The sequence below is a fragment of the Phodopus roborovskii genome, unplaced genomic scaffold, assembly GCF_943737965.1.
Source record: "Phodopus roborovskii unplaced genomic scaffold, PHOROB, whole genome shotgun sequence".
Classification (NCBI taxonomy): Eukaryota; Metazoa; Chordata; class Mammalia; order Rodentia; family Cricetidae; genus Phodopus; species Phodopus roborovskii.
The window spans coordinates 2,047,821-2,074,474 of record NW_026126549.1 but is presented as its reverse complement, the minus strand read 5'-3'; the positions used below and the strand labels follow the sequence as shown (position 1 = coordinate 2,074,474).

Here is a 26,654-nt window from a genome sequence, read left to right as displayed (position 1 = left end):
TCTAGTTTGCAGATAGAAGAGTGCTGTGTATTATGGGTTGGAGAAAGATAAAGAAGAAAAAGAAATAAGGGTGAAAGTGATAAAAAGCCATTTTCTGAAGAACTTGACTTCTGACAGAAGTCAAAGCAATGTGTGGCCAAATGCTGAAGAAAAGAGGGAACAAACAATAAGGGCGAAAAGACGAAGAGTGACTGGGCCCCCAGTCCTGTGAGGGCACATCTCCAGTGACCAAGGCCCTTCCGTTCAGCCTCATTGTTTCACAGCACTTTATGATAGTATATTATAGGACTGAGAAATCAACCCTCTACTATGGAAATGAAGGACTGTGTGAAAACCCAGGGAAGACTTAGTACAGAATCCCATCCCTGAGGAGGGATAGAAAAGGCTGACATGAAGTCGCACGTCTACATCAAGAGACCAGTTGGGACTGAACATCAAACAGTAAACAGAAATAGTGAACACAGAGAGGATGCTCGAGGACCAGGGCAATATTCTGCACTGCCCTCGTCTGTAATTCTGTGTGTAAACTTGTGCTCCCTCCCTTCTATACTCATTCCCACTGCCTCATCTTTCTGCGCTCATAGTCAACAAGGGAGAGCTCCTGATATACACACCTCACTCCCAGGGATGGTTCCCCACTGAGGGATTACTTCAGATCCATGTTTACATCTAAAAAATATAGACATGAGTATCCAGTCACAAATAGAGAATGGGCTTGAGAAAATCAAGTCCAGGCCAAAGTTGAAGGCATTTCATTTCCTGCCTACAAAGCCAGAAAAAATCCCAAGGGCATAGCCAAGCAGTAACTATTTTGGTTTTATGACTAAAACCTAAAAGTGAAAGAAAGAAATGAGGGCGGGAGGGAGGGCAGGAACTATCTCCTCAAACTCAGATCATTGGCTATGATTAAGCCTGAGAGACAGTAATAAGTGCAAGGAATGATGACCAGCTGTAAATGCTTCATCTGAGGCATCAGCAACCTAAAAACACGTCACAGCAAAGAAACAGAAAGAGAAGACAGCTTTGTATTACTCAACAAGCTCTCTGACCAGGGTGCTAAGGACAAGGCAAGTGATATGATAGCCACTCACTACTTACCAATACACTGCAGGCCACAAGGGTTTGGCTCTCATGAGTGAAGTTAGTTCTTGTGGATTTTCCCTTAGCCTATCATGTTATTCAGCTTCTTTAGGGTGTATATTTGTATGGTCGTGGCCTCTTTTCTGTTTTTAGACATGTCTATGACTATAATCTCTGATGTTCTATACCTCTCAACTGCGGAAAGTCCATAACACCATTTTCTCAGGAAATTACTGTTGATGTTTATGATTTGTGCCCGCCAGGAGTCCACTGCATTTAGATGCCTGGTCCACAAGATATCACAAAGTGCTGTGAAGCCCTTAGAGGGAGACTCAGTGGAAGGTCCTTCGGTCACTGCAGAGGTGCACTTATGGGACTGTGAGGCTCTAGTTTCTGTTCTTTTCAAGCTATGACCATTTGCTCCTACTTGTATTCCTGCCATGATGTGTCATCTTCTGCTGCCTCACCATAGGTCAAGCTAATGATCTTGACCTTTGAACCTCTAAAACTGTATGCTAACTACACACTCTTTTCTTTATAAGTACTCTGCTTTGGGCATGAAGAAAGTCACTTAATACAACTAATTCTTTTCATAGTCTGTCATCTCAACCATATAGTAGACCACATTTGGAACTTTTCTTCCTGAGCTTTGTTTATTTTGTGGTGCTGAAAATGGAGCCCGGGGAGACCTATGTTCAGGGGGTCTGAGTCAGAACCCCATGCTATCAGTCTAGGGCCCGTGATCTCCTCCTTGTTCAGGTCAGTTGTCTCTCTGTGTTTCTGCAGCCTGGTCTTGTCCTACCTCTCTGCACCTGAATTCCAGTTTGGCTCAGTGTTTAGCTGTGGGTGTCTGCCTCTGTTTCCATCAGCTACTAGATGAGGGCTCCATAATGGTGGATAAGTTAGTCATTGATCTCATTATCAGGGAAGGGCATATATGGTAGCCTTTCCACTGTTGCTCAAGTTGTTAGTTGGGGTCAGTCTTGTAAGTCTCTGGACATTTCTCTAGAGTCAGTTTTCTCTTCAAACCTATAATGGCTCCCTCTTTTACGGTCTCTCTCTTTCTCTTTTTCTCTTGTCTATTCTTCCCCTGGCTCAATCTTCCTAGTCCCATGTGCTTTATTCTCCTCCCTTTCTCTTTCTTCTAGCTCCCTCTCCACTCACTGCCTCCCCCCACTTCCAATATGCTCAGGAGATCTTGTTCCTTTTCCTTTCTGTGAGGGGCCTTGTATGAATCTCTTAGATTCCTCCTTGTATCCTAGTTTCTCTGGTAGTGTGAATTATAGGCTGGTGATCCTTTGTTCTATGTCTAAAATCCAGATATGAGTGAGTACATACCATGTTCCTCCTTTTTGTGACTGGGCTACTTCATTGAATTATAGTTTTTTAAAACTTGGAATTCTACATGAAAATTAAAAAACTCTAAATTTTTACAATTCATTCAAATACATTTTGATGAATGTTCAATGAAATTGAACATATTAAAGGGACTGGAATCACAAATGTTAGATTTTTGGGTAGATGCCAAAGAGGTGACTTTCAAGTTAGTTCTACTATGATAGAATCTCTCCAGTTCTCTGGAGTGGACATGAATATTTCTATAGAATCAATTAAATGTGTTATAACATTACATACAGTTTTAGAGGTTCAAAGGTCAAGATCATTAGCTTGACCTCTGATGAGGCAGCAGAAGATGACTCATCATGGCAGCAATTCTTAGCTGCTGGGAGAGGGTGTGTCAGTTTTCTCTAAAAGCACCCCTTGAAAGGTGGCCCTTAATAAGATGACCAGGGTCTGGGCAGAATACCTGAGTAGCACAAATTGACCTTGATGGCAAAAAAAAAGAAAGAATACAAAGTTGGATAAGAAGAAAAAGGGGATGAATATACTCAAAACACAGGGTGAGAAATTTTCAAAGAATACAAAATTCTTAGAGTGTGCCCAAACAGTAGCTAGTCCTATAACTCATTCACAGTGCATAGAACATATGTAAGGTCAACAGGAACCAGAACAGGGCACAAAGAAAAGGAAACATGGAAGGCAGTTCATGTGAGAAGCACACTAAACATGGAACTCTGAACTATGGACTGGAGAAGGCTTTCTCAAGGGACTATGCCATCATCCGCTTCCTAAGAAAGCCACATCTTGGTCCCCTTGAACCTCCTAAAGATTCTGCTGGCTCCTAAGTTTCTACAGAACCATGGAGGTTTATCACATGGAGAAGGGAGGAAGGAGCTATCATCTTCTGGCATAGAGGAGAGCCTTGAAGTCCAGAAAGGTCAGCCATTCTGAGGAAGTCAGAGGAAGGTGCTCTGAATGCAAGGCAAAAGTCTCTCAAAAAAACAGCATAGGCTTAGGCATAGGCTAAATTTGGTCATGAGGCACCACAAAGGTTAGGAGCACCTCTAGTCTCCTGAACTTTACCAGACATCTTTTCCTTACACTAAGGTACTTTCAAAGCAAGCAGAACACCCAGATAGTCATGTGTTATAGTTGCAGATTCCTTTAATTCCTTTATAACCATCAAGTTCTTAAAGCACAACAGCAACAGCACTGGTTCCCACAGTGTGAGACAGGATCTGCTGAAGCACTTTAATCTGGTCATGGGTGAGAATGTACACTGAGGTCCTGAAGCCTCACTGCCAGGTAAACCCAAGCAGTAAAGAGGCAGTAACTGTACTCTATATGCTGTGCACGTCTTGAAGCTCATGGTACCTAAGGCCCTTGATAGCAAACACAGGTACCAATGCCAATGACTATTCTGAATACCTTCTCTGGTCTTGAGAAACTTACAGGAACATGAACTGGCTTGTAAAATTCAGCAGACAGTACTGAAGCAGCTGTGCAAAGCAGACAGTGTCAGGAAATACTGGTGACAGAGGATGTGGAATCAAAAGCTCTAATGTGGCTCCAGGAGTTCATGGTTGTCTGCACATAGGAAATGCCAGTCATGCTGGGCAAACCCTGGCATATAGACTTAAGGTGTGTGACAGGACCCCCCACTGAGAGGGAAGAATCACAATGTGGGTTTAGGCTTAACAAGAGATTTTAAACTTGAAGTGCCACAGCGGGGGGGGGGGGGGGATGCTAGAAAAGGCAAAAACCATTCAGGAAAAGTGGCTCAGTCTCTAGGCAGTAGACCAGGGATCCTTAAACGGTCTCTTGTGAGGTAAATTTGAAAACATGAAGGGAATCCAAGATTAGGATTTATGGTACTTTGTTTCTCATAGGTTCAGGGACCTGCATATGTTAGCTTATTTTTATATGATGAAGTAAAAATAAAAATGGAGGCCCAAGAGTTTTCTCTCATAATCAAGGTTCTGGATAAATGATCAACAATAGGTTTTTATTATTTAAGTGAAACCAGAAAGAACTGTTTTTTGTTTTGTTTTGTTTTCCTCCAAGGATGTCTATATGGATCTTTATAATCCTTTTTCCAGATACTCTGGAGAGAAAACTTTTTTTCCACCAAGAACACAATCAACTTCTTGGTCCATTACAAGCCTCATCATCAAGAGAATCTTCTCTGAAGCACCTACAGATTGATTAGCGTAGGACAAAAGATATAACAGACACTGACATAAGAAGCCTTTACAGTAACAAGAAGGAAGGAAAACAAACCAGCATCTCCAGGGCCACGAGCACAGCATGTACGGTGTGCAGAGCCTTTGTGATGAAGACCCTGGCATAAGCAAAGTCAGAAGGCATGTGCAGGGGGCACTGCACAGGCTGGTGATTTCCAGAACTGTACACTAGGGCGTGGAACAAAGAAAATGAGGCTGGAGAGGAGGCAGTGGCTAGATCACAACAGGTCTTTGTATGTTATGTGGAGAGAACAGACTCAGGCTTTGACGGAGGCAATGAAAAGGGCAAGGCTCCCTAAAATCATGCCTCATTTCCAAATCTGTGGAAACGTATGCCATGAGCCTTTCTTCGGACTTGCCAAATTTCCTGTAAACACTCAGTGCATTCCAAAAACAGTGAGCAGTTTTTTCATGCATTCCAAGTGCATTTCCAAGAGCCATCACAAATCAATCAGTGAAGGGTGATGAGAATCCAGAGCTCACTACCAGTCACAGACAGGAGAATCTGGTTCCTTCTCATTTCTTCTCTTTTCTACTTTAATGGCATATTGTGAAAGGAAAAAAAAAAAAAGTAACCCATGCACTTTCTCCAGCTGTGGTGGAAATCCCACCCAAAGGGGGTTTTCACTGTACTGTGAATGCCTTCCAGTGGGCTAGACTAGTAGTATGATAAATATAAACATCAATGAGACAGACCACTGGATAGGGCATGGACAACAGTTTAATAAAAAAGAGAAAGAAAGCCTTAGCAGGTCGAATTTCATCCTTACCATTACTTTCTGTAAAACCAGACCTTAGTTTTACTATATGTTAATGACGTAAAACTGGTCCTTTGCATATATAGCATTACAGGGACTCCCTTAAGAGAGAAAAGGTCCAAAATAAAAGATAGGATGAAGTTATATTGAATTTGAGCTAAGAAGTAAGAGAATGTATTCCCCACACTTCATATATGTGGCTGGAGATATGTAGAAGAGATAGATCCTATCACCATGTGAGAAAGGACAGCAATAATTTGGCTAGAATAAAACTGATCATAATCAAAGTGTTCACATGAGGCAGAAATGATCCCGGGATTTTAGTGCTATTTCTAAATGATAATATAGTTTCCCAAGGAAGATGAATATTAACTATGGCTCAAGTCACTCATAATGTAAACTGATCACATTTAGAAAACAATGAATCATCTAATGGTGGGGGAGAAAAAATAAAAAGAACTTTAGCTCTTGCTTCTCCAAGGACATCAAAGCTGCCATAAACTTTTGAATATACTCTGCTAAGATTCATAGTAACTACACTGTATTGGCATGTCCACCCCACAATGAAGACTTTTTCCATAAGGAATATGATAAAATACTAGTTGTTAATGTCTTAATATGATAAGTAACTTTTTGCCTTCATCTTTATGCTTAAGAACTTGTAAAGCATCCTGTACCCTGCCTGAGGAACACCTGTCTTGCACCTCCAGGAAGGGTCTAATTAGACCAACACTAGAAACCACCCCCAGATGCCTGCCCTCCAGCCCAATCGCTTTCTACCCCTCATCTTAAAGTAGTAATCCTACCACCAACTCATCCAGTGCTCCTTGACTAAAGAAAATTTCTGAGCACCTCCCCCAAGACTTTTGAAGATCAGCAATGAGAATCTTATGACTCTACAGAAGGAGCTTAGAAACTTCACTAACTAGAGTGGAGCCAGGATTACTTCTGAAACACCATTTGAGCATCAACACCAAATTGTCCAAAGACTGAACCCTAAGCCCCATGCACCTGACAAATTGGATTAACAGAAAACAGCTTCAACCCAGAGCTCCTACATGTTCTGTTCTGGGTTTTTTTTGTTGTTGTTGTTGTTTTGCTTTAATTGTGTTTTGTGTTTTATACACTTGACGTTTTCATTGAACCAGTGATCCAATTCCTCTACTTTGTCTTCAAGACTTGGTATTCTTACTGCCACGTGATCCAGCCTGTTGGTGATGTTTTTCTTTGAATTTGAAAGTTTTTATTTTAGTTTTGGCTTTTCTTCAGAGATTTTTCTCTTTATTAAATTCTATTTTCATTTATTGAAATGTTTGATTTTTTAAGTCAGCTGTTTGAATTTTCAGTGTCTTCATTCTGTCATTTACTCATATCCTCATTGAGTTCTTTGATAATGTTTATTATTACTATTTTGAATTCATTTTCCTTGGAGTACAATACTATGGGAGTATGAATTTTTTGTAGAAATGTATTGTTTTTGTTATTCATGCTTGTGTATTTACAATGGGATCTAGGCTTCTAGAGTTAGGTCATTGGAGGTATATCCTGATATGGAAATCATGTGTCTCTCCTGTTGGGTGGGTGTTTATCATTACAGTTTTTTCCTACATGAACTACCTATTGGTGAAAATGGGGTGTCGAAGTGAAGCAGTTATCACTGTGTTTATGTCCATCTGTGCTTTAAAATCCAGGAGTATTTCTTTTATGAAATCTGTTGGGCCTGACTTTGTGTCACTTTCAATATTCATTCTTTGTTTTGTACATTCAGTGTTTTGACTGTTATGTGACAGAAGGAGTTTCTTTTCTGGTCCTGTCTATTTGGTATTCTGTATGCCTCTTGGTATAAGGTATGCCTCTTACACCTTGACAACTATTTCTTTTAGATTAGAGAAGTCTTTTTTCCTGATTTTGCTGAAAGTAACTATGACATAGATCAGGTCTATTTTTATCCTATAACTATTATTATGCATACTGTGGTCTTTTTATATCTTTATATTTATATGTATAGATATATATCTACATATGTATTTATCTATGAATATAGATGTAGATAGATATAAAGATTTAGAAATTGATATTCCCTACATCCTGTTTAGTATTATTCTGGCTTGATTCAGCTAAAACTTACCTTCAAGCTCTGCATTTACAAAAAATGGCCAGAAGATATGAGCATAACGATAATATTGATTGAGACAAAAATGCCATGCACATTTAGAGGCTCCTTCATAAATACTCACCTCACCAATCCAACATCAGTAAAACACTCAACTTGGAGAGGAGATGGAAGAAAGTATCCAGAGACACTTTCCTAAGTAAATCAAACCCACATGTTTCTATTCTTCCACAGTGTTACACAGAGTCAGTTTTAAGCCATTGATCTTAACAGAAAGGACTATTTTTAATTGCATACACTAAATGGCAACAGAGATATTCCTAAACACTTTCAAATCACAATCCTGTATCTAAAATCCTTTTTCCAGTGACTGCCATAGAATTCCAGATGTAGTCTGAAATGGCAAGGTAAAGAGGCCAAATGACCCATATTCTACAACTCTTAATCATTGTCCACAGTTGGGAAGAGGTCAGAATGACGCCTATGCTAGGTATGGGAATTTCAACTCAACCGGGGAATGGACAAGGCTGATGCATAAGACTCTCCAAGGTGCAGAATGCATAGGAACCCTACCTCATGGTTGTGTCAGGATTATTGCCTCCTTGCACTCAAACTCAGTCATATCCTTTGTTTCACATTAGGTTCAGCTCTGGGAACATCTGTGTCTAAACTGACTTTACATGCGGCTAATTGAATCCCTTACCCACTGTGGTGATAGAACACAAAGCCTTGAAAGGATACTAGGCACATACTATATCACTCAACGACACAGGTCTAAATGTCCTTTTTATTTAGTTATTATATTATAAGATGGATAAGACATGGACTTGACTTTTGCTGAGAATTTCCTCTCTCTCTTCATTAGAGACCTTGTTAGTTTCCTTCTTCCTGTCTATTCCAAGTAAGTAGGGAAATACAGTTTCTTGGTTCACTGTAGTAGAGATAAAACAGAAAGCATGGAAAGGCTTATTGCCTTTCAAATGCAGGTAACAGAGGTGAGAAGTAATCAGGCTTAAAGCTCTCACTGAAAACCAGAGCTAAGTGGATAAAATGCTTAGACTACCCAAGAAAACAGGATAGCAGGAGCCCATCCTCCACCCTAGGCCCCCACTATTCATCTAGGTGATCTAGACAGCTGTGCACATCCAGAATCAGAAAGAGAGCTCTCTATTTTGTTTTCTTGCTTGTTTGTCTGAGACTGGGTCTTGTGTAATCCAAGCTGTCCTGGAACTCAGGGTCCCTCTTCTTCTGCCTCCTTAATGCTGGGATGAGATTTCTCTTTGACCATACATTTCACTTTATGAAATTCCTCATGCCACTCAGAAATATCAGACCTAACCTCTAACAAGGCTTCTGCAAAGATGCTGGCCAGAAACGGTGGCATGATGGGGGAGGAGGGTCTGTGCATCCAGGAGCAGTGAACCCTTTATGAGGGTTGTGTTTACTGTTGCTAGAGAACGGGGAGATAATTTCTGTGACAGAGGCTTTCTGACTTTACCCTCAAGAATAAAAGGACCTGCCAGAACCCTATCTAGAATCAGGTGGCAAGGAGTCATGGTGCTACAGGATCATCTCTCTGTGTCATCAGACCTCTGAATCCTACAAACATTTTCTCCTTTAATGTTGTGCTTCCATGGTTCTTTATTCCCATTGATATTCTAGGCTTTAAGCTTGGCTGTTCCAATTCTTAGCATGAAATACATTCTACCAACCTCTACCTCAACCCTTATAGCCTGGCTAACCATCTTACATACTGAATGATAATTACCCACTCTCTTAAACTTAATGCACTTAAATTAAAAAAAAAAACACTAAAGCATAATGGGCAGAAAAAAGAATTTGGAACATATACCTGTATATTTGTTAAAAATTTTCATATGTATATTCACATATACATGATTATATACTTATATAAAACTTACATTTATATTTTTTACACTTCCCGGGTCAACAGTGAGTCCTCTTGTGTCCCCATCCCACCTCCATTCCCTCTGATTTCCAGGGGAAACATTAACATCAGTGTATTGGTGCCCCATAGACCTGGGTATTTAAATGCTTGCTCTACAGTTGGTGGTGCTGTTTGGGGAGCCTCAGAAGGTACAGCTTTATTGGAGGCAGTGTGTCACTGGAGGCAGCTTTGAGGTTTTTAAAGACTTGGCCCTTCCCAGTCCGCTCTCTCTGTTTCCTCCTTGGTTCAAGATGTGAGAGCTCAGTTTTTCCTGCTGCTAGACACGCCATCTATGGCCACAATTCCCCACCATGATAGTCTCTTATCCCATTCCCTCTGGAAACTAAGACCAAATAAACTCTTTCTTCGGTAAGTTGCCTTGGCCATGTGTTTTATCACAGAAATAGGAAAATAACTAATATAATCAGTGTATATCTTTTTGAATTATCTTTTGGTATTTTACAACTAATTTCAATGTATCCAATTAGAGAGTCTGGTGTGAGTATGTGTGCACATGTGTAAGTATACCTGTGTGTGTAGTAATTTCCAAAAATGGTATAAAAGTGTTCTGACTTCTTAGTTTGTGTCTTTCACCCAATTTTATCTTTTCAAGATAAATGCTATTCATTCTTTCAAATGCCTTGTAAGTAGGCCAGCATTATTTATCCCTTTCCATATTAATAGGAATTTGGTATTTCCTTCTTGAATGTTCTTAACAACACTGCAGTGAACAACACTGTACACTCTCTTGAACATGTGAGATGTCTAACAACAGAATTATGCATTCCTGAATACTGCCAATTTATTCCTCACAATGAATCAGTCATTGATTTGGAATGTGATAGCTAGATAGAAGAGGGGGCAAATGGAGAAACCAGAAGAATTCCTTCACACTGTGTTGAGAAACCTTAAAAACCTCTGAGAATTTCATGGACAGACAGGTGATTTAGGAAAGAGAAAACAGTTAAAAGGTAAAGCCAGTATCAAGATTCACAGTGCATCTTTGGTCACTGTGGTCTTTATTAGCAGCATCCAGTCCTCAGTGTAAATAGAAATTAATGGGAACGCCTTAAAAATAAAAATCACTCCTGGCCTTCTTTGTCACACGATGGCTGAGGAGGTCTTTAATGAAAGCCCTCAAAACAAATTCAAGCTGTTAATTTTAACCTAAAAGGCCTTTCTGATAAGTAGATAATCAATAAGGACTCTAAATATGCTCATGGATTCTAGTTAGCACAAACAATGCTTATTTACATAGCTCTGTACAATTAAAATGAACCAACAGGAAGAACACAGTTTTAGCCCCCACTACCCCTTCTCCATGTGTGGTCTTTGCTTCTTGCCTTCTCAAGTAGTCAGGCTCCCTACCTGAGTTCTTGTACCCTGTACCTCACACCTAGGCCCTGGCATCCAGCACTGTGGTGCAGTTTATCTGTGAACAGAGCCTGGTTCCTCTCTGAGCTGAGTTCCTGTCCCTAGTAGAGAGGCTCCCATGCTAATCTTTGGGGACCTACATAGCATAGTATGTCTGGAAGCAGTTAGTCAACCAGTCAATCACAGAGCTGATAAAGAAGTCAGCCATTCTGAATGGGTCTTAGCAACAAGGCATCTTATGGAATAAGAACATACAGCATAGGTTTTCTTCTATAGGGTTGGCTGAGAAATATTTTTGTCTTTACAGGCCTTCTATTATAACATTCTAACCTGTCAGTGTGGCTTAAAGACTGCCATACACAATATGAAGCAAAGGAGGGAGGCTGTGTTCTGGTATAAACTTTATAAACACTAAAACTTGAATTTCAAATAATTCTTATGTGTCATAAAATTCTCCTTTAGCTTTTTTAATTACTATAAAATGAAGAAAACTATACTTAGCTTGTGGGTCATACCAACACAAGCAGCAGGGAGTTCCAATTACTAGCAGATCTGAGAGAAGTAGATGGGAATAAAAAACACAGGGATCATAATCCAGGATAGACCAAGAAGAAAGAGGAGTGTAGGATAGATGAAAAGCACATTGACCGGAGTGTGGTTTTGTTGTTCTTTTACTTTAATTTTAAACTAATTATACAAAATTCTTAATTAACAAATGGTTAAAGAAGTCAGGAAAATAAAGTGACATCATTAACAGTCATGGTGAAACTAATAGAGATAAATCAAGCAGGCAAACAGAATACAAAACTTCCTAAGTAACAAGGCGTTTCCTTTCTAGGGCTGCCAAGCTCAGCCCTCTCCCTGGCAGAGATGCCAGTGAGCAGAGGTACAGACAAAGGACAGGGGACAAGGCAGACAAAAGAGATTCTGTCTGCAATAACCAGAGATTGACCGTCCTGTCCTTGTCCCACCCAGTCCCGCTACATGAAGTTACAGATGTCCCCTAAGTTAAAAGGGGCTCAGAGTCAGAACCTGCTCCTCTCATTAAAAATAATTATAACTGTTTAAAAAGCACACATGGTTATTATATAAAAATTCCAAAATAAAGAAGCCAAGTAAAGAAAGCCCAAGTTAGAATACCGTAGCTACCTTGTACACTGTTTTCCTTGAGTGCAGTGTGTGTGTGTGTGTGTGTGTGTGTGTGTGTTATATGTAAGTACATTTTTTAAGTTATAAAAGAAGGAATTGTCCTAAATCTATTGCTGAAGAAACTTAGAGAGTTGGTAAACTAGCCCAAAACTGGGCATAAAACAAGTTTGAAAAGAAACAGGAAGAGAAAGTCAGTCAGGCCAAACATTCCCTATTACCACCTAATAGAAATAAATACTTAGCAACTTGCCTTGTCCTCAGCAAATGCTACAAAAGACTAATACACACTGAAGGGGATCAGAAGGACAAATGTTCCTCTCACTGCAGCTCTGGCCCTGTCTCTTCCAGAGCCTACCTTAGACATCAGTAACCCTGGAGAATGCAGTGGTCAGTGAGCTGACAAGTCCCAGAGAAAGCATAGATAGGAGGCAGCCACTTAACAACACAGAGTATGTAACAGAAACTGCACTCAGGAAAAGCAATCTCCTTGGAACTTTCTACAAAGAGCCTTTGCAGGCACGTTAGGAATTTAGTTTTGCACTGCATTGCCACCTGAAGGGAGCACCTGCAGGGGAAGAAGGCACCGCACATCTGCATAAAGACTTAGCTTCCTTTTCTGGGGAATCAGATCAGACTTGATCACCATCTCCCATGTACCATTCATGTCAGGAATCACAACAAACTGATGTCATACAGAGACAGTTATGTTTTTGCCACCATTCTCTCCTTTGCTAACAATCTGGCTAGGACTGGAGAGAATGACATTGTAAATCAGGAATAATTTGGGGAAAGAAGCTTATAAATAGGTGGTATGCAAAGCCATTTATATGACAGCTCTATTTAGAAAGAAAGTGTATCTCTTAAAGTAGAAAAATGATACTTCAGAGCATGAGGCAGCTGGATGGGAGGGCATGGAAGGCCCCAATCTTCCTAGTGTCTTAAGCAAATACAGTTAAGTGTGTCCAGTTCTGAGGGACTGGTGAACCAAGCTAGCATCCTCATTCTATTAAATATCACTGGAGATGTTTTGGGTCCAGGGTGTGCCCAAACATAAGTAGAGAAGGGAGGCTAGACCCTTGTGAAGCACCAGCTGATATAAAATAAGAATCAGTCATTCTGGGGGAACTAGGACATATGCCAAGATATTAGAATAATAAGAAAATATTGTGTTGTATTTTTCATTATGATGGTACTATCTCCACATAATGATGCACACTCCAGTTGCTCAGATGCTCCAGACAGGTAGTATTTGTGCCAGGCCCTTAAGCTTCTAATATAAACTAGAGATTCTTTGTGGCAAAGAATGGAATTTCAGTCCATACTAAACTCCTGAATAACTGATACTTTTGTATTTATCCAGCATCCTTTGAGGATGGCAAGTACAGTATCCATTTCTTTTTTGGGAAATTTACAGTTGGGTGCCTTTGCTCATAACACATGAGAATGCCAGCTGAATACCCTCCTGCTGCACTGCCTGAGACCAGCTACGACAGCCCTGGGCTAGGAATCACAAGAGAACAAACGTGGTTGGAGCTGAAACATCGCAGAGTCAGTTTTCCAACAGAAGACTGCTGATACTTTCTCTGAATATATTTTTTAGTCTTTCTTTCATTTATTCCTTCAACAAATGATCACCAACTATCTACTTTTACAGGCAAAGCGTTGTCTAGATGTCAGGGAGACAATAGTACTGATCAGAGAACAAATACTCAAGTAACTCATACATAGAGTATATTTGATGGCAACACATGCTGTGGAGGTAAAAATTAAGAAATGCAGGTGGGTGGGGAATGCTGGGACAGAAGGATGCAATTCTCTGGCCAATTGAGGAAGACATCGTAAGAGAGGGAGACAAAGTGGGAGTCATCCTTAAGGGCTGAAGGACTACATCCTGGACACAGCAAGCAAGATGAAGAAACAGCAGTTAAAGAAAACAGTGGAATGTGATGTTGAGAAGGTTCTGGAAAAAAGCCTTTCAAGGCAAGCAGAGTAAGAAAGAAGGGAAGTCTGAAGCTGACTCAGCAAAACAAAGTCACAGGCAACACTTACAAGGCGCTTCCAGGGAGTATGGGGTAGAAGGCCTGTGCAGGTTCAAGAAGAACGAACAGGAAGACAGGGATTGTGAACAGCAAGCACAGACAACTATCTGAGAAGCTCTAAGCACATAAAGAAATGGATGCTGTCTACAGGGGGATGGGGGTGGGGAGGTTCCTTTTAGTTCTTGTTTTCTTACTTTTTAAAGAACTGAGGAAATGACATGCTTGTGTGCCAATGTGAGAGACTAGAGGACAGGAGGAGGAAGAAATGTGAGAGGTGAATGAATGAATGAAGTCCCATCTGATTGGCTCTGTAGCCACAGGATGAGTGTGACAGAACACCTTTAGGTGAGAACACAGGATGGCTGGCACAAATACATGTATAGGTGTTAATCTGGTGGTAGAAGTTCTAAGTGAATCTATTTTGCTGTCAAATGAGAAATAAAATTCAGGATAATCATCTAGAAGAAGAGGTGGTGGCTGAGGAAAAGGCAAGGAGCAGTACCTTTTCCTCAGGAGGAACCTCAAGCTGGTTTGCAATGATGTCACTGTCCCAGAAACCTCCCCATAAACTTCCTTCTTTTACACAGATCTCAAGTTACTCAAAGCTAACTTTTGTTGCTAATAACTGAAAAAAAAAATCAACATGTCACCTCTACTTTGAAGCTTAGGAGGATGACTGCTTTTAGGATGAAGATGTTCTATTTTCTCACTGAAGGCCCAACTTTAACAAAGTTGGACCCAATGTTGTTCACCTTCAAGTGTACAGGAAGTTGCAGTACACCAGCAAGACCAACATTTTGGGTTATTTTCCCATCCATTGAGTAGGATGAGGAAAAAACAGGCTTTTATTCATATCACAGAATTGGAAACAAGATCAGGATACTGAGCTGCTCAAAGGAAAATGTCCCCATACAAAGCAGAGGGCACACAGGGTGGGTCACAACATCTTATCCTTTCTTCCAACCTTGTATGAGTTAAACTGCAAAAAGTACCAAGTACCTCCTAAGGGAGAATGAAGCTGCATGGATGTCCAGGCTTCCTTACAGGAACATGCAAATTTCAGTGACTTAAAAAGATGCCTTTGTGAGACCACACTCGGTGAAATCAGGGCTGCACAGGATGTACCCCACAGTGGACAGGGTTCTTTAATACAGGAATGTATCTGAGAGGGCAATGAAACTGAATCACCAGAAGGAAAGCCAGTCTCCCACAAACAGAAACACTTCAAATATCACGGGAATGGGTGGAAATTTCCAGATCACGCAGACTAAGATGAGACGTCCTGATATAATGTGTCCCCCTTCAGGAAATTAAGAATTATTAAACTGCAGTAAACACAGCTGCTTCTGAGATGAAATCAGCCTTGTGACACCAAGAAGCAGGAGAGGGAGGAGGGAGGGAGCAAGAGTCACCCTTCCACGGAAATCAGCCCCGCTGTGCTTGCTCTGATGAGCAGGTGCTGGGCTCCCTGGCACTGAATCATGGAGGCCCTAAATCTTCACAGAGAAGTGTGAGGTTTGCTGTAAGGTGGGACCTGAAACCAGATATAACAGCTCTTTCTTCCAGCTGGCCCTGGGCTAGCCGATCTTCTGCTAGGAAGAATGAGATGATCAGCCCACTGGCCCCAATACACACCGAGAACCAAGACAGAAAGAGAAGTAAAGTGAAGTGAGCATATGCACACAGAAACCCCTTGAGCAGGAGGAACGCTGTATGCTGTTTTCAGCACCCAGCTGCAAAGGCTTTGCTTACCAACCACATAACTATGAAGAGAGCCCCATCTATCCAACACCACTAACCGGGTTTACTGCGCCAGAAACTGTCCTCTCATCTGCTCACTTCTCAGGTTGCAGGGGCTGACATTTGCAGAAGATGTTCCACATGCTCAACAGCCTTCTAAGAGCTTTATGTGCATTTCTTTTAACTCTCACAACTCTAGGACAGCAGGTACTATTATCATCTTGCCTTGGTTTTACCACTAAGAAGAAACTCTTTTACTATAAGGTTCTCATATGGAATGAAGCGCAGACAGTAGGAGTTATCACACAGGTTCTACCACCAACACCCATCCAGGCTCTTGGACCTATTTTCAATGAGGTTATATAGTAACTGAATCTTGGGATCATTTTCCCCACCCACGTACAACTTTCCAGTACCTTGTAAACCAAGTATAATGACACTAATAATCTAAGCACTCAGGTGGTGGAAAAATTTAGCTAAACAAACAGAGAAACAAAATTCAGAAAATACTCAGCATGCAGCACAAAGAGCAAGTGGTGCTCAGGGAGAGAGTTTTAATCACAGGCTCTGAGAGTCAATGCAGAACTCTGGGCTTTGCTAGACCTGTCAAAGAAGCAAGGCAGCAGCCTGTTGCTACTCTTGCTTTTACAATACCACCTGCAGAAGGCAGTGGCAGACACTAAAAAGAAAAAGAGAGGATCCCCTTTCCAAAAGGTGAGGGGCTGACTCTCTGATTTCAAAAAGGATAAACTACAAAACAGGGAAGTCACAGAAAAATAAATCCGAGCGGGAATAGAACAACTGAAAACAACAAAGGCCCAAATCAAAGGCACAAAGACTGCCAAGAACCAGTAGCTTACAGACAAGTGTCCTCTTGGGGCAGGCACTCCATGGAATGAGAAAAAGGTAAATTCAGAAAGTTCCTTGATTTTTTTCTTTTAAGACCAAAAAAAAATTAGACTTGTATCTTTCTTCTGCCCAACCTGAAAGCCACAGGCCACGAAATTCTTAAGCTGAAAGTGTTTAACAAGGGTTGATCTCTGATTACTTCTGCCTTTGCATTAATTGAAACTGATAAACTGTTTGCTTTAAAATAGGTGGCTGTCTTCTCTGCTGTTTCCGTTCAAAAAGGTCTTCCTTCAGCTCTGCCAAAAATAGCTGGAGAGGGTCTTTTGAGAATCATTACTCTTAAGACAACAAACAGAACAGAACAACTTCTCCCTGCCTTATAAGCAGTATCCTCTGTTTATATACATATATATGTATATTTATTTATTATTTTTTCTTATTTTACATATTTATCCCAGTTCCCTCTCCCTTCCTCCCTTTGCCCCTCCCTCCTCCCTCTCTCCCTCCAACCCATGCCCCCTGACCCCTCTCCCATCCCATTACCCCCATGCCACAGGGAAGGTGATGCCTTCAAGGAGGGATCATCAAAATCTGTCAAGTCATTTGGAGTAGGGTCTAGGCCCTCCCCCTCCTGCCTCTAGACTAAGGGAGTATCCTTCCATGGGGAAATGGGCTCCCAAAGTCCTTTCATACACCAGGGATACACTGTCAGAGGTCCCTTAGACTGCCCAGGCTTTCTGAGATCCATGATCAGGGGGTCTGAGTCAGTACAATGCTGGTTTCCCAGCTATCAGTCTGGGGGGGTCCATGAACTCCCCCTTGTTCAAGTCAGCTACCTCTGTGGATTTCTGAGCCTGGTCTTGACCCATTTCCTTATCACTCCTCCCTCTTTGCAACTGGATTCCAAGAGTTCAGCTCAGTGTTTAGCTGTGGGTGTCTGCTTCTGTTTCCATCCGCTACTAGATGAAGGCTCTATGATGGCAGATATCTCCAACTTATCACAAATAGCTTGTCATTCATGAGGAAAAAATACAAGAGGTAGTCAGGTCAGCAATTCTCCCAATCCATTTCTGCCTGTTTGTTTACCTGCTCACCAAATTCTATCTTTGGAGAAAAGCAGACTGGTAGTAAACCCAAACGTGTGCTCTATGACTGTGCAGGGAGGAGGCATAAGAACTCGGCCAGGCATTAGAGACAATAGGGCTCTGGAGGACCATGGAAAACTGGAGAAGCAAACTCTGGCAGACAGTGTGGCTTCTCTGTGGCTCTAGCTAACTGCTAACACAGACACTGGAATTTTTCTAGTAAAATTACCCCCTTTAAAAGTGTCTGAAATCTGTTCAGATTTTTTAAAGCAACAATATGTCCAGTGCCACAGAACAGAACACAAATGGGCTGCTCCTGCTAGAGACTGCTTTGCAACTTCTAGGTAAGAAAGAATGGCAAGGAGACAGACTGCCCATCCCTGGGAAGCATCTGATCTAACAGAATTAAAAGAGACATTGAGCAAACTGTGCCATGGGCAGAAAGTGATACACATAAAAAGGGAAATAGAGAAGATAATGGAAGCCTAGGAAAATGAGAGGCGCTTAAAGCAGGAAGGACTCTTGTAGGCTGAAGCATGGGATCTGTGCTGAAGCTAGAATGAGGTAGCTTTGGGCAAGCAGGGGCTATTCTGGAGCAGCCATTCCAGAAAGAAGGGAAGGACTGCAAATGGAAAATGATGGTTCTGGGAAGATGTCTGAGAAATGACCATGAGACAACTCACGTTTCAGCTCCATCAATATCCCTTAGAGTCTGCTGACAATGCAATCCGTAACAGAGAAACAAAGATGGTTATAAGAGACAGAGCTGTAAATTCCAAAGGGGCTGAAGACGGCATGGAGGGTTTCATCATAATGGAAAAACAGCTTTTAACATTTTTATCATTTTGTTTTGTTTTGTTTTATTTTTTATAGCAGAGGAATTGCATATTGAAACATACTATGTTCCATGTTTTCTAACTAAGGGGCTACACTCTGTGGACTGGAGGGGAGCCAGTTCTTGAAATCGGGAGAGAAGGCTTTATTAGTAGCCCGGGAAAGACTGATTGCTTAGGGAGTTACTGATAAAAATAGTAGAACATGGATTCAAAAAATAGAGAGTAGTTCAATCAAAACTAGCCAGATATGGCAGTAGAGGCGGGACTAGTAGCCATGATATAGCTCCATGGGATATCAAGCCACAACCACCAGTGTCCCACCAGTTCCATAGTGGCAGCAGTAGGGTGTCTAATGGCTACTAGAAAGAATGTAGGTTTGAGAGATGGGGAGCATGGCTGGTGGAGCAGCAGCCTGAGAAGCCATAGGAGCATCCATCTCAGACTGCAATTGTATCAGAAACAAAAATTGCAGTGAGTGAATGCTCTATAAACTTGTTTGGCTTGGAGTAGCATTGGTGACAAAGAAAGCAGTAGTATTTCTCATGTAGTTAAAAGTTCATTCTGAATTTTATCTTTGAAGCTTGAGGTGGAGAAAGTATAGTAGAGTTTTCATGTGAGATATGTGCCAGTATTGTGTATTAGTGCCCACCTCCTTTTAGTCTGATCCCTTAATAATATCATGTAATGCTATTTAACCATAAGGTCCTACCCTTTTTGGAGCCAAGCCCTACCATGGCTTGTAACCACAAGCATTTCTACATGAGCTCAACCCACTGTTTCTAGATCCTAAAAGAAATATGAATACTTTCTTCTTGATTTCCAAGGATGTCAAGTACTCAGGCTTCAGTTATAGAAACTTCTGCCAAAAAGAAAGCCTTTCTTACTTTTGAGCAAAGCATTTGCCCAGCCCCATCATTCTGTCATGATCACCATAACTGTTACACTGTTGTCCTTTTGGAAAGTCACAACATGACAGATGATCAAAATAATCAAAATAAATACCAGATAATAGATTCATTAAAGTAACCAGAAATGGGAGGTCATAAGCACAGAGTCAATTCTGCCTTTTGTATGACTTCTTTTCTCCAAAATCCCATAATTTGGTATATACGAGCCCAACCTGCAGAAATTGGCTATTAGGTCCCACATGGAATAACTGAGTCAGCACACCACAGAAATATCACTAGCAAACTTTACATCTGCTGAATGATATTTCACTGAGGGTACTTGGAGCAGACACTGTGCTACCTACAGGAAGCTCTGCTTCCCTTCTAGTGTCTGAATCTCCCACAGCAGCTCAGGTAAATTCTCTGTTATAACCTAATCAAGATGATTCCCTTCTCCTTGCTGATAATTGCTTTGAACCAAAAAAAATTTAAAAATTATGGATGGCAAGTTCTGGATAATATTCTGGGGATCATCAACATGACCCCTAAAGAGGCTCAAGTAGAAACAAGGTTTCTTCTTTTTCTGACAAGCACCTGATGAGCAAGGGACACAATGTAGCATCTTATGAACCTGAGAGGAGGCAGGCTGAGCAGAAAATAACCCAAGTCCTTCAGATGCCACAAATTAACCAGCTCTCAGGATTGACTTTTTGTGATGACATAACATATCCCTTTATTAAGTCATTTTGAATTAGGTTTTCTCTTTATTGAAGACTAAAGTATCCTAAGCAATACAGTACCTCTTCTGAGAAACAAGATGAGGTTCTACCTCTGTGTGCCTAGCAATACAGGGGTAATTGCATCAAAAAAAAAAAAAAAGAAAGGAAGGAAGGAAGGAAGGAAGAAAGAAAGAAAGAGGAAGGAAGGGAGGAAGGAAGGAAGGGAGAAAGGAAGGAAGAAAAAGAAGAAAAGAGAGAGAATAATATTCATTTCTCAGTAAGTGTTTTTGGGAAAACCAGCTGTGAAAAGTTACTTTTAATAGTGACCCTTGATGTATAGAGAGTGCTTTGAAATCCTCCTACAGAGCACAGACACTGTAATAAAGTTAAGGATGAGCCACTGTGAATGATATGTGTGGGGTATGCAACATGCTTGGAGTCATCAAATGTGTAAACATCAGGAAACCACCATGAAGTTTGACCTTATTACTCATCCACTGTTCTTTTATTCCATAATTATAAGATTAGGAATTTTTTTTCTTATTTCTGTTATGAGCCACCCCTACCCCTATGCTTACTTGGTAAAGCCACAGAAACACACACACACCAGAAAACGGAGGCTTAAAGAGGCAGAACTGTAGAGACCCAAAACTAACTGGGCTTGAGTGTCTTTATAATGAAAATGCTTTGTGTATTACTTTAAAATAAATTTGTGTGCTTAGAGCTCAATTTAACACAAAATCTGGAGAAAACAACATAAGTCTTTTTAAGAGCAATTTAATGACAACAATAGTGTCGTTTGTATTTGAAGTGTAAATTTTCTTCCATCTTTAATACGCTCCAAATTACGAACTCATATCCCTCTCTAATACCATCTCCCTTTCCTTGAAAATATTTATATGTGGCCTCTCCTGCAGGCCAGTGGCTCTCAAAGGTCTGTTTGTGTATTATCTATCTGGGAAACAACCCAGAAATGCAGCAGCTGTCAGTAGAAGCACAGTGCAGCCAGTGTGAACAGGCGCTCTGGGTGGCTTCAGCCACACTTGCAGGCAAGTGACTCCAGACTGCATGCTAGATCCGAAGACACAAATAGAAAACGTCTAATAATCATAGTAGATTTAAGATGGATCAACACAAACATGCACACGGGTGCCTGTAATTTTGATGTTCCTTCTGAGGTCTGGGACAAACCCAACTCTCTGTGACTTGGATACATCTTAGTAATAATTTTGCTTTAGAGGTCAGGAGTTCTATCTTTTCAAGTCCCACCCCATCCCCCAAATGTGTTTTTTCTTGTGATCAAATGTAGAATTTATTTATATGAACTTTATAGAAATATTAAACTTTAGAAAATATAAAACAAGCCCCCCCCAAAAAAAAACCCACAATACATAATGTCTGACTTTGAACCAGAGGCTGAGATCCCCAGGCAAAGAGTAGGTAAAGAAGAGTCGCAAACACTGGGTTTTCCAGCAGTCGGCCTTGAAACCAAAACTTAGGAAGGAAGCTGACCATTAAGCAAATAGCCAGGGAACAATAGCTCAGGCCAGTTGTAGACTAAGTCTGAGCTGGAGAACACTGAAATTAAACAAAGCTCATACCTCAAGCTCAGTTTCCCTCACAGCTGGGCTCTAAAATAAGGACAGCAAGTGTAAGCCAGAGCACTGTTCAAGTAGGACCTGAGACCTCCTCAGCACTACAGAAACTCCTGAGCAATGCTCCTCCATCCATCTCTCTCAGTGACATCTTCAACCTGAAGATCTGTGGTTCAAGAGCACAGAGCACAGCTGAGAGCTGGAGTCTGTTTCGCCTCAGCAGCTCTCACCCACCCACAGTAGGGCACAGGAGCTAGGTGATGGGTAGATGTCTTGCCGATTAAGTGAGCAAAGAAACGGCATGAGGCCAAGACAACTGTCACCAGATAACTCAAAAGGCTCCAGACATGCAATGGAATAAACAATCCCAGAAAACAAAACAGCAACAAAAAACAAAGCTCGGTATAAATTGCTTAAAAGGCAAGAAGTCAGGACCACCGGCACCACAACTTCTATATTCTGTCTAGTTGTATTATGTCTTAAGCTGGAAGAGGATAGACATTTTTTTGTTTGTTTGTTTGTTTTTTATTGTTTTAACCCCTTTCTTCTTTAAAGAGTCTGAACAGTCCTCAGGGCAATTACAAATGGGTAAAATTTCAATATCAGTTCTGATGGGTCACCATTAACTCTTGACCCAACTAAGCTCCTTCCAATCACGCTGCTTGCTGTTGGCTGGTTTCCAACCCTTCTGTCTTCCAGCTGCTCCCAGCCAACCGCACAGCCTCCTGAAGACTCAGAGGCCACCACCCACTCACAGGCGCCCTTCATGAACTCAGCTGAACGTGCACCTGGAGCCTCCCATTTCAGTGTCTGCCTGAGGTATGCAAAGTTCTGTTTGTAACAATAGAAACTAGCTTTCCAGGTAGCAGATGCCTGAATTGGGGATTTGTCCAGAGCATCGGAAGCTGATTTCAGAATCCACGCTCCTATTACTTTAAGCAAATGTCATCGGGGTTCCTTTGACATTTTGGGGACATTCTCTCGCAAACTCACATGTTCTCAACCATGCTTCCTAATTATTTCTGAATATGCAGCTCTGATATGGCACCACAAAAAGGAAAGAAAAAAGATCAACAGTGGAAAATTCCTTGACTGTGACCACTTGTTTCTCACCAAGGCTCACATCCTTGATTCTTCATAATAGCCTTAGAAATCTTTATGGTAGACGTATTGTGTCCCCTTCCCATGAAAGGTAGGTAACATCAAGTGCTTGACAGGTGTATGAAAACTAACCGTAACATTCTGCCATAGATGAGTATCAACTTACCCCAGAGGATTGGTTTAAAGGAATGAGCAAAGCACTGAAGGGAAGACTTACAGCATATCAGTTCCGTGAGTTTAGGACTTTGTGGGTTGAGTAAATACTAGGCATTCACCCACCACTACCACTACTTATTCCCAATCCAAATTCTGTAACCATACAATATATGGCCCTTCCTGAGCCATCAAAAAGAGATCTAGAACCCCAGACTTCGTGGTGACCTGACATAATGGCTGGTATACTCCGGATTGCCCTTGAACACCACAAGAGCAAAATCCCCTGCAACCTCTGGTGGCCTACACTGTGGCCCTCTGCAGGCTTTGGCAAAGGCCACTGGCACTAAGTGTGTCCTCTGCAGTTACCACCTCACCTGCTTCTTTCCTGAGTCTCTGATCTACCTGATGCAACCACGGGAGACAGACAGATATGACCTCACAGTGAAGGTCACAACTCTCCCTGGGGTGAGGGAAGAGAGGCACGAGGAGAGGAACCTACTTCGCCAGGTGGTTCATGAGCAGCTGCAACATCTGCCGATTCTTCTCTGGGAGCCGATGAACAAGGCTGTGGATCTCAGAGACTCGAGTTTCTTGGTTTTCCAGCTCTGGGAAGGAAAAGGGTAATGTCTTATGGGAGTCAAATTTCCAAATAACGTATCCAGAGGCATCAAAGAAATCACCACTGTGCTAAGTGTGCTATATGCAACATACCAGCCTAGTGGAAAGAAAACTGACAGATACAGTATTTAAATCTTTCTGTCACTCGATACCTATAACATAGCCCGTCACCTTTATATTAAACTTAGGAAATTGCCAATATTCATCATGCCTATTTATAGAACTGATGTGAGGTTTAATTAGAGAATGGTTGCTATGGGTTTGGAATTTCTCCTGAGGAAGAAATTACATAAACACTATCTTCATTCCCCCATGCCTTTCCCCTCCTTGTTGAAGAGGACAAGCTCAAGTGTATAAGGCTATCAGAACATTAGGTACTATAAAATTAGGCCAGTAGTGTTACCAGGGTAAACAAATCCTAAAGGCCAAAAGGAACCATGGAAAAGCACATGCTATGGGCATCAAAATACCAAGATCAGGTCCTGCCAGGTTTAAATCTGATAGAGAATCTAACTGCCCGTAACTGCTCGACTGCCCCCACGTAGACAGATTCCAGTATACTTCGGGTAGCTTGAACCTAATCCCTATGTATTTTAATACCAGTAATACAAACGAGGGGCCTCCGTGATAGAGCCAAACAATGATCAGAAACTGTACTGTGAAGTTACATAAATGGTGTCACACTCAGGGAAACTTCCAATGCTCAGTTTAGGAGATGTACAATGTCTGATTCACTCTGCACAATGCTACTTTAAGGGGGGGGGGAACCCAAGAAGTTACAACTCCAATAATCAAAACTAGAAAGGCAAAGCTGCCTTTGTCTCCTCTCTCCTTACTTATTCCCCTCCTTCTCAGCCAAGGGAAACACCGCTGAAGCTTGTCTCTCCCACTGTAAAGTCAAAGTGGCAGAAAGGCCCCTAGCAGCCTTGATCCCACTTCATTTTTATCCCGTTATACAGTTTCATAAGCTTGCTTGCAGACATTCTGCATGCAGAATGTGGCAGGCTAGACAGTATTTATTTTGGGATTCTGAATGTTCCTTGAAATAGAAGTATCTATTCTTTTTCTCCTTGAAACTTCAACCAAAAGATGCTTACTTGCCGCTTTGATGAAACTTCTTTGAAACTGGTACATCATGAGTGGTCCTGGAAGCATTCTAGAATACAATATACAGACACAGACAAGTCATTTCCACAGAAAGATGATCGCTCTTGCTTAGCTGCACCTCAGTACTGCCAAACAGCATTGCATGGCTCTAACACACAGCACGCAGAGAAACAACGGCCCTTGAAGTAGCAGTACTGACTGAAAGCACGTGGCATTTCCTGTGAAATTCTCAGTTTCACATCTTTTTCACCTCTTTCCCGCCACCAGCGTCTTGTTATGTCACAGAGACTGAGCTGGAACTCATCATCTTCTTCTGCCTCCCAGATGCTGGGGTTACAGGCGCTTGCACCACTCTGCCCCTCTCGCCTTTTGAAAGGGATAACTACAACTACGCATCAGCCACAGAGCGGCAAGCACAAACCCAAAGCCCTCCTTTCAGTCAGCCAGTCACCCAGGAACAAGAATGCATTAGGGCATGTCTGAGGAGCAGGCAACCAGCTACATATCTGCATCAGCTGGCCTTAGAAGCTCATTCCACCAGAAGCTTGTTGTTGAAATCAGTGCTTCTAGAAACACTGTAAAAATTTTGTGTAGGTGCCTGGCTTCCACGAAGAAAGTACTAAATGAATATAGAACATTGTATCAACTGTGTGTGAACATGACTGACTACAAATAAGCTTTTTCTTACAATTCAAATAATAGTTGAACAGGCTTCATCATTTGTGGCTCAAATTTCATTCATCAGCTCAGCTTGCTTAACTCAACTCTTAGTCACCCTTGTACTGCATCTCACTCTCTCAATACCCCAAATAAAGTCTGCATTACCAACTCCTTTTCTTTGATTTCCTTTGCTGCCTAGCCACATGGATGTTCATAAAGCCTGTATAGAGGCTTACTCAACACATGATTCCAGTCCTCCTGCTGAAGACTACAACACATCTTCCTGTATAACTACAACACAGAATTACAGTGTTCCTACCGAGTATAAGTTTCAGGGATCTCTCTCGCAAACACTGTGTGTGGAGGGGGGGGGGGCAAACAGTGCAGTGAGCCAATATTTCCTTTCTCTCTCCCTTCTCTCCCCTTTTATTAAGTTTAACTACAACAGCACAAACCAAAAGGCAGTTTCCAAGTGGCAATTTTCCCACATCTATTTTCTTATTTTTAAGGACCAATGTAAGCAATATACTTTGAATAAAACACAAAACAGTCACAATAAGCTGGGTATGTGATCGAGTCTGTTCAAAGGCGTGACATATGAGCTCTTGTTTTCCTAACCGATAATTCAGGGAAGGCCACACTTTAGGGCATGTCTGAGGCTAATCATCATAACACAGCTCATTAAGATCAGGGCTTTCTAAGTCACTCATGGCACCACTGCACAATGACAGCCCATCAACCCTGAGCAATTTATGATTGGCCTGACTGGCTGAACTTAATGCTCCCACACAGAAGCCGCTTCCACATCTCAAACACCCACCCAGCAGCTCCCGGAAGGCTGCAAATAAAACTGCATTTTTCCTGACAGCATGCTAAACTAAGTGGCTTGCTGCTCACAAGTGGAAATCCCCACCTCAGGTAGGTCTTCAGAGCACTAGTGACGGTCTTTATCTCCCATTCTGCACAGATATCAGTTTCTATCTCAGAGGCTGCTTTGGGATCTAAAATGAAGAGAAGACAATGAAAAAAATAAAGCATAAAATACATTAACAGCAAATGTCCATGCATGAAATGTGAAAGCACTCAACCTCATCACTAACTGGAAAAAAATAAAAGTTAAATTTAAAAAAGAGACATTTATTTTGCCTATGGAATCAGAGAAATGTTTAAAACTCCAAATATTGATCGTTAGGAGAATATGGTGAAGGTACTCTGTGCATACATGACTAGAGGCATCTGATTTCAATGCAGCAGAT

General features: G+C 41.5%; 1 protein-coding gene across 4 annotated transcripts in view; it reads right to left on the bottom strand.

Annotated features, from left to right (window-relative positions):
* The window catches only part of Arhgap26 (Rho GTPase activating protein 26), a 369,188-nt gene that overhangs the window by 108,707 nt on the left and 233,827 nt on the right, over positions 1–26,654 (bottom strand). For all 4 annotated transcript variants that reach the window (XM_051201017.1, XM_051201020.1, XM_051201018.1 and 1 more), the window contains exons 15-17: positions 26,312–26,399; positions 24,729–24,787; positions 23,513–23,618 (exon numbers count right to left, since the gene is read on the bottom strand). In XM_051201017.1, coding sequence (XP_051056974.1) covers positions 23,513–23,618; positions 24,729–24,787; positions 26,312–26,399 — 253 coding nt within the window. The remainder of the gene's footprint in view (positions 1–23,512; positions 23,619–24,728; positions 24,788–26,311; positions 26,400–26,654) is intronic.